The sequence below is a fragment of the Anabrus simplex genome, chromosome 1 (assembly GCF_040414725.1).
Source record: "Anabrus simplex isolate iqAnaSimp1 chromosome 1, ASM4041472v1, whole genome shotgun sequence".
In the NCBI taxonomy this organism is placed as follows: domain Eukaryota; kingdom Metazoa; phylum Arthropoda; class Insecta; order Orthoptera; family Tettigoniidae; genus Anabrus; species Anabrus simplex.
In genome coordinates, this window is record NC_090265.1 from 817,315,359 (window position 1) to 817,330,277 (window position 14,919).

General features: G+C 40.2%; 1 protein-coding gene across 2 annotated transcripts in view; it reads right to left on the bottom strand.

The window, feature by feature from the left end:
* LOC136857572 (phytanoyl-CoA dioxygenase, peroxisomal) overlaps positions 1–14,919 on the bottom strand; it is a 91,187-nt gene that overhangs the window by 57,434 nt on the left and 18,834 nt on the right. For both annotated transcript variants that reach the window (XM_068225243.1, XM_068225242.1), the window contains exon 4: positions 9,437–9,602. In XM_068225243.1, coding sequence (XP_068081344.1) covers positions 9,437–9,602 — 166 coding nt within the window. The remainder of the gene's footprint in view (positions 1–9,436; positions 9,603–14,919) is intronic.

Consider the following 14,919-nt stretch of genomic DNA (forward strand, 5'->3'; position numbering starts at 1 on the left):
CGACTGCACTCCATCACTTTTATTTTGGACTTATTTATTTTCATCTTGTACTCCTTACCCAAGACTTCGTCCATACCATTCAGCAATTTCTCGAGATCTTCTGCAGTCGCAGATAAAATAACAATATCATCGGCAAATCTCAAGGTTTTGATTTCCTCTCCTTGGATTGTGATTCCTTTTCCAAATTCCTCTTTGATTTCCTTTACTGCCTGTTCTATGTAAACATTGAAAAGGAGGGGACAAACTGCAGCCTTGCCTCACTCCTTTCTGGATTGCTGCTTCTTTTTCAAAGCCCTCAATTCTTATAACTGCAGAATGATTTTTATACAGATTGTAGATAATTCTTCGTTCTCGGTATCTGATCCCAATCACCTTCAGAATCGTTCTCATTTAGGTCTCTCAGAGCTCTGTCAAACTCTGACCTCGAAATTGGGTCTCCCATTTCATCAGCATCAACAGCCTCTTCTTGTTCCAGAACCAAATTATCTACATCTTTATCTTGATACAACTGTTGGAAATGTTCTTGCCTTCTTTCCCTAGAAGGGGATTTCCATCTGAGCTCTTAATATTCATAAACCTAGATTTCCTTTCTCCAAAGGTTCCCTTGATTTTCCTGAATGCAGCATCTACCTTTCCCAGGACCATACAACCTTCCACATCCTTGCACTTCTACTTCAGCCATTCTTCCTTAGCTACCTTGCACTTTCTATCCACTTGATTCTTTAATCGCCTGTATTCTTTTCTCCCCTCTTCATTTCTAGCATTCTTGTATTTTTGTCGTTCATCAATCAGGTCTAGTATCTCCTGAGTTATCCACTGATTCTTACTTGATCTTTTCTTCCTTCCTAACATCTCTTCAGCAGCCCTACTGACTTCATTTTTCATGACTATCCATTCTTCCTCTATTGTGTTTCCTTTAGCCTTTTCATTTAGCCCTTGTGCAACATGTTCCTTGAAACAATCCCTCACACTCTTTTTTTTCAACTTGTCTAGATCCCATCTTTTTCCATTCTTTCCTTTCCTCAATTTCTTCAACTTCAAATGGCATTTCATGACCAACAAGTTGTGGTCATAGTCCACGTCTGCTCCTGGGAATGTTTTGCAGTCCAACACCTGGTTTCTGAATTTCTGCCTAATCATAATGAAGTCTATTTGATACCTTCCAGTGTCTCCAGGTCTCTTCCACGTATACAGCCGTCGTTTGTGGTGTTTGAACCAAGTATTGGCAAGGACTAAATTATGATCAGTGCAGAATTCAACCAGCCGAGTTCCTCTTTCGTTCCTTTGTCCCAATCCAAATTCTTCTACTGTATGACCTTCTCTTCCTTGGCCTACCACTGCATTCCAATCTCCCATCACAATTAGATTCTCGTCACCTTTTACATATTGTATTAAATCTTCTATCTCTTCATATATTCTTTCGATTTCCTCTTCATCCGCTGAACTAGTAGGCATATAGACTTGCACTATTGTGGTGGGCATTGGTTTGGTGTCTATCTTGACGACAATAATTCTTTCATTATGCTGGTCGTAGTAGCTTACCCGCTGCCCTATTTTCTTATTCATTATTAAACCAACTCCTGCATTTCCCCTGTTTAATTTCATGTTGATAATTCGGTAGTCGCCTGACCAAAACTCTTGTTCTTCCTGCCAACGTACTTCACTTATACCAACTACATCTAACTTTAGTCTATCCATCTCCATTTTCAGATTCTCTAACCTACCACAACGATTCAAACTTCTAATATTCCACGCTCCGACTCGCAGAATGTCAGTATCCACCTTCCTGATGATCGCCCACTCTCGTGTAGTCCCCACCCGGAGATCCGAACGGGGGACTAGTTTACCTCCGGAATATTTTACCCGGGAGGAAGCTATCATCAGTACATCATTCACACAGAGAGAGCTGCATGTCCTTCGGGAGTTAGTTACGGCTGTAATTTCCCGTTGCTTTCAGCCGCACATGTGTTTGAAAGAATAAATAAATGGTAGAATGTCTTCCTTTGCGAAGCTCTGTGAGTGAAGGGATTGACTGTAATATCAAAGTTCCTCAAATGTCAGACACATGTGTAATGGAGATCATAAGATAACAGTTTTTATATGAATCATGAAATGCGAACCAATTATTATTGTGAGATAATTAAAATGGAATTTTGTTTTTCCTTGACAATGAATGAAGGAAAGCAGATAGAAGGTCGATATTGAGAATAGATTTGACGTATTCTGAAGAATTGAGGAAATCAGTAGAATTTTAAGATATTATATAGCTTAAAGGAGGATAATAATTGATTATACGGCGCCGATATATGCAGGCGAGTGTCAGAAAATGAAAGTGTGGATGTAAAGTCTGTTTAAACTCTGTCTAATATAATGTGTACAAGTTTATGGGTTGGAGAACAACAAGATTGTTAATAATTTTGATATAGGACATCAATAAGACGGAGATGTGCGCTTAAGCTAAACTGGGATCCTGATGGATCCAAGCTCTGCTGGGATGACCGAAGTAACATAAAAACAGATGTCCAGAAATATTACAACCTGAAGGATGGGATGAACGTCAGTGTCTCCAAACGTTAAGTGTCCAAGTATTGTCTTTCCTTGTTCTATTTGTAGTAGCTTATTGTAGATTAGATTTATTAGATTTGTCATCACATGCAGGTGACTTTTAAGAAAACGACTTGAATAACCTAGCGTGTCGGTCGTTGTTCATTTTGTGAAGTGTTGGTCTGTCCGTTAACGAGATAGGATTTTGGTTTATCGTCAGCGTTTAATAGGGATAGGCGCGATTATGTTTCATCCGTTGCTCTTATACTATTTGAATAATTGTGGAAGTTAATCATGGTAAGGTAATATAGAGTGTTTGCAGGTAAGTCTGTGAATGAGTGTGCGTATGTGATGTTATTAATGCTGTGATCCTCTCAAATAATTCGCTCAGCAGAATGAGTTAATGAAGTGCTTGTTTATTGTGAGTTGTGCGATGTTCATATGCGTGGTGTTAAGGATTTTCGATACCTTTGCTTGTATAATCGAATAATAATGCAGATGTGGTGCACATTTTGATGAAGTATGGCGAGTATACAGTCGTCGAATGTTATGATAATTGGTGCGGTTATAATTGTGAATGAGATTTGTTGAATTGCATGATACGGTAATGTGATTAATCTTCGAGAAAGTTAATGAGTTTAGGAAAATGATGTTAAATGAGATGTTCACCGCATTTTTTTAAGAGTTGGATAGGCAAGCAATGTAATGTAATGCTGGAATTTGAAGGTATTTCTAAGAAATTAATGTCGAGCGCATAGGATTCATCCTAATATCAGATTGTGGTACAGCGTAGAGTAAGCAAATAGATTAGCGGACGAATAGTTAGGATCCTCGATAATTAACACATCCGAACAGTAGATAAGGAAATATTTGAAATTAATGTCACCTGTTACTGTGTATTAGCACTCGAAGTATTGCTTGATGTAGTTATTCGGGCAGTAGAATTATTTTCAGCAGATATGGAGAAGAAGCTGATGCGACGCAGACCTTCTAATATTGTTCTATTTGAATATGTCAGTAGTTAGCAGTTGTTAATTTCCAGGGGCGACGATACTGAACATCCTGTTGAGTGTAACGGCCCTGTGATTATTTATCTATGGAATTACTTGTGTCTTGGTCAATTATCAGATATGATTCTATACTACGTTAGCGAATTAACCGCCAAGGGAATTCAAGTTGTTTCTTAGCTAGATAGACATTTAAATGACAGAATAGATAGAACAGGGAAGGTAAACTATGGGCAAAAGTGATCCAAATGAATGAACAAAAGTGAAAGACTTGATGATTGGCAGATTTTCTTGAGTGATTAATAATTTCATTATGATAAAAGCATTTTAAAGACTGTCACGAATTATCCAAAAATTTGAATTTAATGTTGAGTAAAGTTTGGAAGATGAATGTTTGAAACCAACAGAGTGTGATATAATTTGTATTAATCATATTTCTCCGCCATGTTGCCTATTCAGAATATTATTATTATATTTTCTGAGAATTATTTAATTAAACAATGTCCTTCCAAACTTTTATTATGATTTTCATTTCTTAAGTGATAATTTAAGAGCCTATATATATATAATTAGGTAGGACGTAGAATCATTTTCTCTCAGCTGATGTATGTTGAGATGTGACCGGTACTCGCCGAAGGGCCATGCCCTTGAGTGGATTTTCATGCGAACCGTTGAATTCTAGCCGAGGTCTAACTGAAGAAATTTATCATTTTCCGAACCACTCACGTCCACGAACGGTCACAGTATGTATTATCTCCTTTTGATTGCTGGCTACATTTCTTATTTGTTCTTTATTTGATTTTTTCTATTATTTTCAATAAATCCTCATTTGAATTTAATTTGTATTTTACTGTTTGTTGTCTTAGTGTTTATCCCTTACTGCATTGAAATGAGGGACATTTCCAGTTCAGGGCTGTGTCATTAGCCTTTCCTAGTCGGGGTCCACGCCTCGATTCTCCCATTGTGCGTATCATAATATGTCTGATAGTATGTAAAAAGGAGGGGTTCGGTGCAAAACTAGGTTTGCTTTAGTAGAGGACGTAAAGCACATGGCACTTGCAACGCTATTAGACCCACGTTTCAAGAACGTAGGGTTCAAGAGCAAAGAAAAGGGGAAATAGCACGTAGGGCTTCTCACAAAACTTTGCACAACGATTTTAAAAGAAGAACGCATTTCCCAAACTGATCTCTCATGTCGGCCACTGGAAGATCATCAGCGACCATCTACTAGTGTAAGTCCCACACCCACTACTACGTTGTCCCTCTGGACGCCATTCGATTGTGAAGTCCAGCAGTACAACGACAAACATACCGGTACTGCCATTTCCGATGCAATTATAGAGGTTCAGAGGTATATGGGCGAGGTACTTCTGCCGCGTTCCGCTAACAATCTGGACTATTGGAAGAAGAATGAAAGAAGGTACCCAAGTCTGGCGCTAGTGGCGAAAAGGTATCTCAGCGTGGCTACGTCTGTACCAGCAGAGAGAATATTTTCTATAAACAGGACTGATACTAAACAAACAAAGGAATAGACTGTCTGGGAGTATGGTAGACAAAATTGTTTTTTGCACACGAATGATATGTAAGATTATTGCCTTATTTTCACTAATTTTCTTGTATTATATTTCACCTTACTGTTACCCTGGCTGCTTCTATGTCTTTTCTTTCTTCCTGGAAGATCAGCTTCACACTCGAACTGTGCGTATGATTGAGATATTTAACGCCCTTTTGGCAGTTCTTGGAGATATGGTGTTCTACATCCAGTCTCACCCACCTGGCTGTACGGTCATATACATAAGCAGATAACATACGAAATAGAAATTAGAAGTGTTTAGACAATAATAATAATAATAATAATAATAATAATAATAATAATATAGATTATTCCCTCCGCCCACTATCCCTGATGCGCCTCTGACTTCTGGCCAGGATGTAATAGTGTCGAGGATAGTAACAAATGTATGTTCCTGCAATTGTACAAACTACTCGCGTATATGCAAATAATGTTGGCGCAACATTTTACGATGAACTTGTTGTGACGCGTCGTCTTTGTACTGTACATTCAAATAACGTTCTGGAGGCAGTCTGTATATTCTGGGGAAGCATTTGCAACGAATCGTCGCACATACACAGATTTTGGCTGTCTCTAAATTGCCGATACAGTTTGAAGGGATTATACGCTCAGAATAGGCTACACAGAAGTACACAGCAAACACAAGACGAGGCGGTATCACCAACCTCAGTAATCTAACACAGCCTTCTTGATGTTTCTGGCTGATAACAAGCACGCCGCTAGGTCGCCGCGCGCCCAAAAGCACGAGCAAAGCTCGAACTTGTTCGAACTGTGACGTCATCTGTTCGAGCAGCTCGAGCCGGGCTCAAGCACATCGCTAGCTTAAATTTCTCTGCGGAGCAGAATGAAAAAAAGTCAGTTCGTCTTAACGTAATATTCGTATCACTACTACACAAGTTTTCATTCTCTCCTTGAAGGGGTCGGTGGGCCTCCTAGACGGTAAAGCTAGTGATGGGCAAACGATACTCGTGTTCGAGTGGGATCGAGCCGACCCGAGGTTCGAGCCTGTTCGAAGCAAGCTCGAGCAGTCACGCCACGAAGGCGGAGTCTGACTCGGGCTAAAGCGCGAACATGCCCTGGGACCGCTACGGTAGCTGTGAAGGCCCTTCAGGAACTCTGAAAAATGGTGGTAAAAGGGGCTCTGGTTAAGACGCAGCAGGTCGTTATACTACTTAGGTTCCAGAATGGGTAAAGAAAAGATGCTTGTTGTGCTTGTTGTTTAAAGGGGCCTAACATCGAAGGTCATCGGCCCGATAAAGAAAAGAAAAAGTAAATAAATGCAATGTAAATTTTAATCTCATACCAGTTGTACAGTATCATTTTAAGTAATTCCACATACTGTATATCAGTTGACTATATTTTTAAGTAGTACATGAGATATTATAAGTAGAATTTAGTAAACAATATAAATTTATTAAGGATGAGCTGTGTGTTTAATAGAAAAAATTGTTAGCGTAAATTATATAATATTGTATTATAGGAAAATTTTATTCTCTTGTTAATTTAATATTTAGTGCTTGACAATAATGTATTTTAGTGTACCATTTGCCACCGAGGTAGACACCTCATTTGCAAATAAAGAGATTTTGATTTTGATTTTGATAAGCAAACAGCATATGAAGTGAAGCACCGTTCACGCAGGTGTGTGTATGATATTGATAACGAAGGTGCGTGATTTCACATATTACTACATTCAGTCATTGACGATCTTATGGGGAATAAAGATTGAACATAAAATGAGAAGACTTAGATTATGATAATATGCAATGAAAAGAACAAAGCATGTATCCATAATATTCACCGCGTATTAAAAGAAGTATTTTCTCCCAAGGCAGTACTTGTGTGCCTTGTAACAACTGTACGTTTGACGCAAGATTATGAATTAAAAACCAAACCAAAACCCCATGGCGCAAGAGCCCCGAAGGGCCGGGGCCTATCAAGCGACCGCTGCTCAACCCGAAGGTCTGCAGATTATGAGGTGGCGTGTGGTCAGCACGACAGATCTTCTCGTCTGTTATTCTTGGCTGTCTAGACAGTGAAAAATTATGAATACGGCAATATTATTCTTACAATGCCATACTTTGGGCGGCTAAAACGGCTGTGCAGCGCGGCAGACGAAGTTCTCTTTCTGTCCTCAATTTTGGGGGGTTTGAATCCACTCCTTGTGAGAGAATTACCCTTTTTGCTCGTATAGAAGAATTTGAGTAAGAAAGGATTGACATCTCATCAATCGTGAAACACAAATACATGTATAAATATTATTATGCAGCAATGTTACTGTCTGATTGCGTGAAATATATATGAAAATCAAAAGTGACTCGAGATTTCAAGCTGTATCCTTTACCACAATTCAGGTCAATCGGTCCAGTAGTTTTCGAGCCCACCTGGAACAAATAAAACAAGACACCATCTTATGGTGTTAAAAATCCTGACCCTGCCGGGTCTTATGGCGACGATGGGATAGGAAAGGGTTAGGAGTTGGAAGGAAGCGGCCGTGGCCCAATTTAAGGTACAGCCCCAGCATTTGCCTGGTGTGAAAATGGGAAACCACGGAAAACCATATTCAGTGCTGCCGATAGATCAGATATCTGGGTCGCCGCAAATAGGTCAGGCTTACCCAGTCGACACCATAAGCAAACTTACACGCCGCATGACACATTCATATCGCACATCAAGGCGAACATGAATCGTACAGCATCAGCGTTAAACCAGAACATGAGCTCAAGCCAAACGTCGAAACCGAAGAGAATTAAAAGGTCTCCAATCAAAAACCACAAACAAACTCATCACACACATGAAACAATCGGATCAGTGCCACCTTTCACCCAATGTAAGAACGATAACATAATAAGCAGACATGAAGAAAAAGGAAGGACACTGAAATAAGTCTGCAGCAAATAAATAAAAGAATAATACACAGAACAGGGATCTCTCAGTAAACAGAACCAGCGTAATTATGGCAAGCCAAGGAAGGATAAATAGGATAATTACCTGGAGATTGGAGAAATCAATCGCATTGATTCTAAGTAATCATGTTCATTGACTCTGAACTGAGAGAGCCATACAAGGTAAAGTATGAATCTTTTAAAGTACCATTTAAATGAGATCTCGTAGACTAACGTCTCCATCTTTTTTTATCAAAGCCATTATTGTCCCCCGTTCAGAAATCATACGAATCACATAAGTTAGAAAGAAATGCTGTGACAATCCTCCGTTACATGAGGTACCATCTGTCTAATCGGGAAGAACTACACGTCAAGTTAGGTATCGAGAATACTAACCAGTCACAACTGACTGATCTATGACATCGTAAAGAATGCGATATCAGAAAGTAAGATATGAAGGTAATGAGTTGCGGCACAGTGATTACAATTGAGGAGCTATATGACGGTGAGATAGCGGCCTAGTCTAGAAAGCCAAGAATAATGGCCGAGAGGATTCGTCATGTTGACCACACGACACCTCGTAATCTGCCGGCCTTCGGACTGAGCAGCGGTCACTTTGTAGTCCAAGGCCTTTCAGGGCTGTAGTGCCATGGGGGGGGGGGGGGTGATGTGAAGGATGTTAACAATGCTATATGGTGCTAGGATCCACTTCCCAGATATTTAACTCTCAATGCTTTGGTTGCCCTACAAACTCTTAATAGATGCGATTCTTCCATTTGTTCTGCATAGAGTAGACACTGATTTTCATTATTTCTCTCTCTATCTGACCCTGACTTTTATACATTCCCATTAGCCACCACTTCTTCCCTGCTACATACGACAATTACACTAACTTTCATTTTCATCCCTTTTGTGTCCGACTCGTTGGCTGAATGGTCAGCATACTGGCCTTCGGTTCAGAGGGTCCCGGGTTCGATTCCCGGCCGGGTCGGGGATTTTAACCTTTATTGGTTAACTCCAATGGCCCAGGGTATGGGTGTTTGTGCTATCCCCAACATCCCTGCAACTCATCCACCACACATAACACTCCTCCACCACAATAACACGCAGTTATCTACACATGGCGGATGCCGCCGACCCTCATCGGAGGGTCTGCCTTACAAGGACTACACTCGGCTGGAAATAGCCACACGAAATTAATTATCCCTTTTGAGGTTGCTAGGGTATCATAATGAGTAAGTGTATTTCTCATTTATAATGTCTGCCGAATTATTATTATTATTATTATTATTATTATTATTATTATTATTATTATTATTATTATTACTATTATTATTAAAATACGTGTGACCTTTGGAGAGGCCTAGTGCAGGTCTTTCGAGTTGACACCATATAGGCAATTATTATTATTAAATAGTTTTTCTTACCCCATCATGAAGGATGTACTTGGAGAGCACATCGTCCCAAACTATGTCCTGTAACTTGTTGTACAGGAACTCTCCCGACACACCCATCTTCAACAGTGAAATATCCTTCATCAGGATCATTTCGCCTTTGGGGAAGCGTCCTTCACAAATATCCACGAACCGCTCCCTGTGAAAGGAAATAACTTTTCCTTGATACATAGTAATAATAATAATAATAATAATAATAATAATAATAATAATAATAATAATAATAATAATAATAATAATAATAATAATAATCAGAAATGCAAAGATACTGTCTTGGAAAGAATACTGTAGTAATATATCTTCAAATCCCTGGGACACAGTCTATAAATCAGCTTCAGGTAAAATTAAGAACACTCAAATTGTATCAACTCTTATGAACAATGAAGGTCACTACACGAGAGATTTAAAGGAAACGATGCAGTGTATATTAAACCATCTCATTCAGAAAGATGATGAAATGGAAAATACTGTTCAGCAAAATCAAATAAAGAAGGAAGTATAGTATTTAAAGTATAGTATTTATTTAAACATAACAGGCGATTAGCCCCGATACATATTTACACAACCCCTTTCCATGCACAGACAACTAACAACCAAAAGAAAAGAAACACGAGACTCCTTGGGCATGCTATGGGGCCCGTCAGATACTCCGGAAACGTGACACCTTCAAGGGAGTGTCACCACGGCAGTTATCCTCAGTCCCCCATGCCACGTCCATCGTCTCCATTTAATATTAAGAAACAAAATAAAAAATATAATAATATCAATAATATAAGCTAACAACCTACTACCACTGTCCGGCCGCGCCATCGCCCCTGGTGAGAAAAAGGCCACCCTCCCTGCGATGGCACGACAGGCACTACCCATGGGGCCAAAAAGAGGACCCCCTCTATCTTTACCAGATGACAGCGCAGTTCTCTCACCATTCCATTTACGGCCGGCCACTTAGGGCTGAAACCGCACTCCTCCTGTTCCTCTCCTCTCTCACTCCTCATCCCACATTTATTTTCATCATTTTTTGGGGGGCAGGCCCGTGCCACCCCATCCTCTTACGAGCAATTCTTCCTCTCCCTCTACATAAATAGTGAGAAAACCGCACATGCCTTCTTAGCTACAAATAAGTGTCCTGCTACCGTACTGCAATTAATAATAAGGGGAAAAATAATAATGAACAATTAATAGTCACAATGAACTACCATACAAATGAAATACTAATTGAATACCTACAATTCCATTCCTAAATAAATCCAGTCTGGTCCTACTCTATCCTTATATTCTACACGTATCATTTATACCAGGTCATTGTTACAAAATCAGCCGACATTAGGTTTCATCAACTATTAGCACATGACCTGGCCTGTCTATCTACTGCGTTCGCAATTCTTGTCCACTGTCCTACTATGGCTGAATTCCAATAAACTGTTAGTTAACAGTTTCACAATAACCTGTCATATCACGATCCATAGGGCCTCATACAGTTACAAAATCAAACAAGCTCCCTACTTAACACATTACACTCACCTTTTTTTCAATGAGATGAACACAGTTCCATCTTTTCAGCCTTTACACATCCACTTATTTTTCCTATGCCTCCTCCTCTCTCACCTTTCTCTCACACTCCTTTTTAATGGCACATAAGTACCTGTTCAACTGCCCCTTATACATGCTCTTCAGTTGTTGATTGTACGCGGCTTGCAACAATTTTCCGCCCTCTCCTCTTTTCAAAAGTGTACTTCCCCTCATCAAAAATCTTTTTGAATAGTTTATTTAACTATGCCCTCTATCATTGTCCCATTTTTGCTAATTTCCTTCCAAAATTTATTATTGATACCATCGCAACCCCCACCACCCTGCCCCTAATTCTTCTTATCACTCCCAAAGTTTCTTCTCTTGTGATTTCCTTGTCTAGTACGTAAATTGCACTCTTCTATTCCTCCAAATTTTTTCGTCCCTGGCCTCACTCAACCATACCTCCCCCTTCCCCCTGAGTAATACCCTAAAATAGCTAACCCACTGTACATCCTCAATGCTCGTTTTCTCTAGTCTCCTTCCACCCTTAATTATTCTATTTATCCTTCCCCAAACTTTTTCAGTGTTGAACTTACATGTGGTTCATGTTTGTGGGTTACTGTAGTCACGTCCTAGTTCGTGAACCATGGGCAACGGCTGAGTGGCCTAGTAAGTGGTCCTGAGAGTCGGGATACCAGTTGCTATGGAATGGGAGTGGGCACTTCGGACATATTCTGAGTCGTGGCCCTCCTTGTGCTCAGGCGGCTAGGACTATACAATTCACCGGTGGTCCATAACCCGTTAGAGGAGAGATCCTCACTTGGACTATGTGCAAGTAGGGCAGAATCCTGCTTCATGAATTTACCGAGCTCAGAACACTTTAAGCAAGCCTCGGACCTATGGGAGTAACGGAGTCCCACTCCCATTTGACAGGTGAGGGACTCCTTGGAAACAACTTGACGAACGAAATGGAATTCGATGGGGAGCTATCAATATTAATGGTGCTTATGGAAGAAAGAAAGTAGAACTGGCTGAGTCAGCAAAGAGGATGCACCTGGATGTGCTAGGAGTAAGTGATATTCGGGTAAGGGGAGATAACGAGGAAAAGATAGGATATTATAAGGTGTACTTTACGGGTGTTAGAAAGGGAAGGGCAGAGTCTGGGGTAGGGCTCTTTATCAGGAATACCATTGCACGCAACATAGTTTCTGTTAGGCACGTAAATGAGCGAATGATGTGGGTAGATTTGTCAGTTGGAGAAATTAGGACAAGAATTGTGTCCGTGTATTCACCATGTGAGGGTGCAGATGAGGATGAAGTTGACAAGTTTTATGAAGCATTGAGTGACATCGTGGTCAGGGTCAACAGCAAGGATAGAATAGTGCTAATGGGCGATTTCAATGCGAGAGTTGGGAATAGAACTGAAGGATACGAAAGGGTGATTGGTAAGTGTGGGGAAGATATGGAAGCTAATGGGAATGGGAAGCGTTTGCTGGACTTCTGTGCTAGTATGGGTTTAGCTGTTACGAATACATTCTTCAAGCATAAGGCTATTCACCGCTACACATGGGAGGCAAGGGGTACCAGATCCATAATAGACTATATCTTAACAGACTTTGAATTCAGGAAATCTGTTAGGAATGTACGAGTTTTTCGAGGATTTTTCGATGATACAGACGACTATCTGATCTGTAGTGAACTAAGTATCTCTAGGCCTAGGGTAGAGAAAGTGAAATCTGTCTGCAAACGAATAAGTGTAGAAAATCTCCAGGACGAGGAAATTAGACAGAAGTACATGGATATGATTAGTGAGAAGTAGACAGTAAGCAGGTTCAGGATATAGAAAGTGAATGGGTGGCATACAGGGATGCTGTAGTAGAAACAGCAAAGGAATGCCTAGGAACAACTGTGTGTAAAGATGGGAAAAAGTGAACATCTTGGTGGAATGATGAAGTGAGAGCAGCTTGTAAACGTAAAAAGAAGGTGTATCAGAAATGGCTCCAAACAAGGGCCGAGGCAGACAGGGATTGGTACATAGATGAAAGAAACAAAGCGAAACAAATAGTTGTTGAATCCAAAAAGAAGTCATGGGATGATTTTGGTAATAACCTGGAAAGGCTAGGTCAAGCAGCAGGGAAACCTTTCTGGACAGTAATAAAGAATCTTAGGAAGGGAGTGAAAAAGGAAATGAACAGTGTTTTGAGTAATTCAGGTGAACTCATAATAGATCCCATGGAATCACTGGAGAGATGGAGGGAATATTTTGAACATCTTCTCAATGTAAAAGGAAATCATCCTGGTGGTGTTGCAAACAGCCAAGCTCATGGGGAGGAGGAAAATGATGTTGGTGAAATTATGCTTGAGGAAGTGGAAAGGATAGTAAATAAAATCCATCGTCATAAGGCAGCAGGAATAGATGAAATTAGACCTGAAATGGTGAAGTATAGTGGGAAGGCAGGGATGAAGTGGCTTCATAGAGTAGTAAAATTAGCGTGGAGTGTTGGTAAGGTACCTTCAGATTGGACAAAAGCAGTAGTTGCACCTATCTATAAGCAAGGGAATTGGAAGGATTGCAACAACTATCGAGGTATCTCATTGATTAGTATACCAGGCAAAGTATTCATTGGCATCTTGCAAGGGAGGGTGCGATTAGTCGTTGAGAGGAAGTTGGATGAAAACCAGTGTGGTTTCAGACCACAGAGAGGCTGTCAGGATAAGATTTTCAGTATGCGCCAGGTAATTGAAAAATGCTACGAGAGGAATTGGCAGTTGTGTTTATGTTTCGTAGATCTAGAGAAAGCATATGACAGGGTACCGAGGGAAAAGATGTTCGCCATGCTGGGGGACTATGGAATTAAAGGTAGATTATTAAAATCTATCAAAGGCATTTATGTTGACAATTGGGCTTCAGTGAGAATTGATGGTAGAATGAGTTCTTGATTCAGGGTACTTACAGGAGTTAGACAAGGCTGTAATCTTTCACTTTTGCTGTTCGTAGTTTACATGGATCATCTGCTGAAAGGTATAAAATGGCAGGGAGGGATTCAGTTAGGTGGATTGTAGTAAGCAGTTTGGCCTATGCTGACGACTTGGTCTTAATGGCAGATTGTGCCGAAAGCCTGCAGTGTAATATCTTGGAACTTGAAAATAGGTGCAATGAGTATGGTATGAAAATTAGCCTCTCAAAGACTAAATCGATGTCAGTAGGTAAGAAATTCAACAGAATTGAATGTCAGATTGGTGATACAGAGCTAGAACAGGTCGATAATTTCAAGTATTTAGGTTGTGTGTTCTCCCAGGATGGTAATCTAGTAAGTGAGATTGAATCAAGGTGTAGTAAAGCTAATGCAGTGAGCTCGCAGTTGCAATCAGCAGTATTCTGTAAGAAGGAAGTCAGCTCCCAGACGAAACTATCTTTACATCGGTCTGTTTTCAGACCAACTTTGCTTTACGGGAGCGAAAGCTGGGTGGACTCAGGATATCTTATTCCTAAGTTAGAAGTAACAGACATGAAAGTAGCAAGAATGATTGCTGGTACAAACAGGTGGGAACAATGGCACGATGGTACTCGGAATGAGGAGATAAAGGCTAATTTAGGAATGAACTCGATGGATGAAGCTGTACGCGTAGACCGGCTTCGGTGGTGGGGTCATGTGAGGCGAATCGAGGAGGATATGTTACCTAGGAGAATAATGGACTCTGCTATGGAGGATAAGAGAAGTAGAGGTAGACCAAGACGACGATGGTTAGACTCGGTTTCTAACGATTTAAAGATAAGAGGTATAGAACTAAATGAGGCCACAACACTAGTTGCAAATCCAGGATTGTGGCGACGTTTAGTAAATTCTCAGAGGCTTGCAGACTGAACGCTGAAAGGCATAATAGTCTATAATGATAATGTATGTATGTATCTATGTATATTCAACTTACATTCTTTATTTATGGCT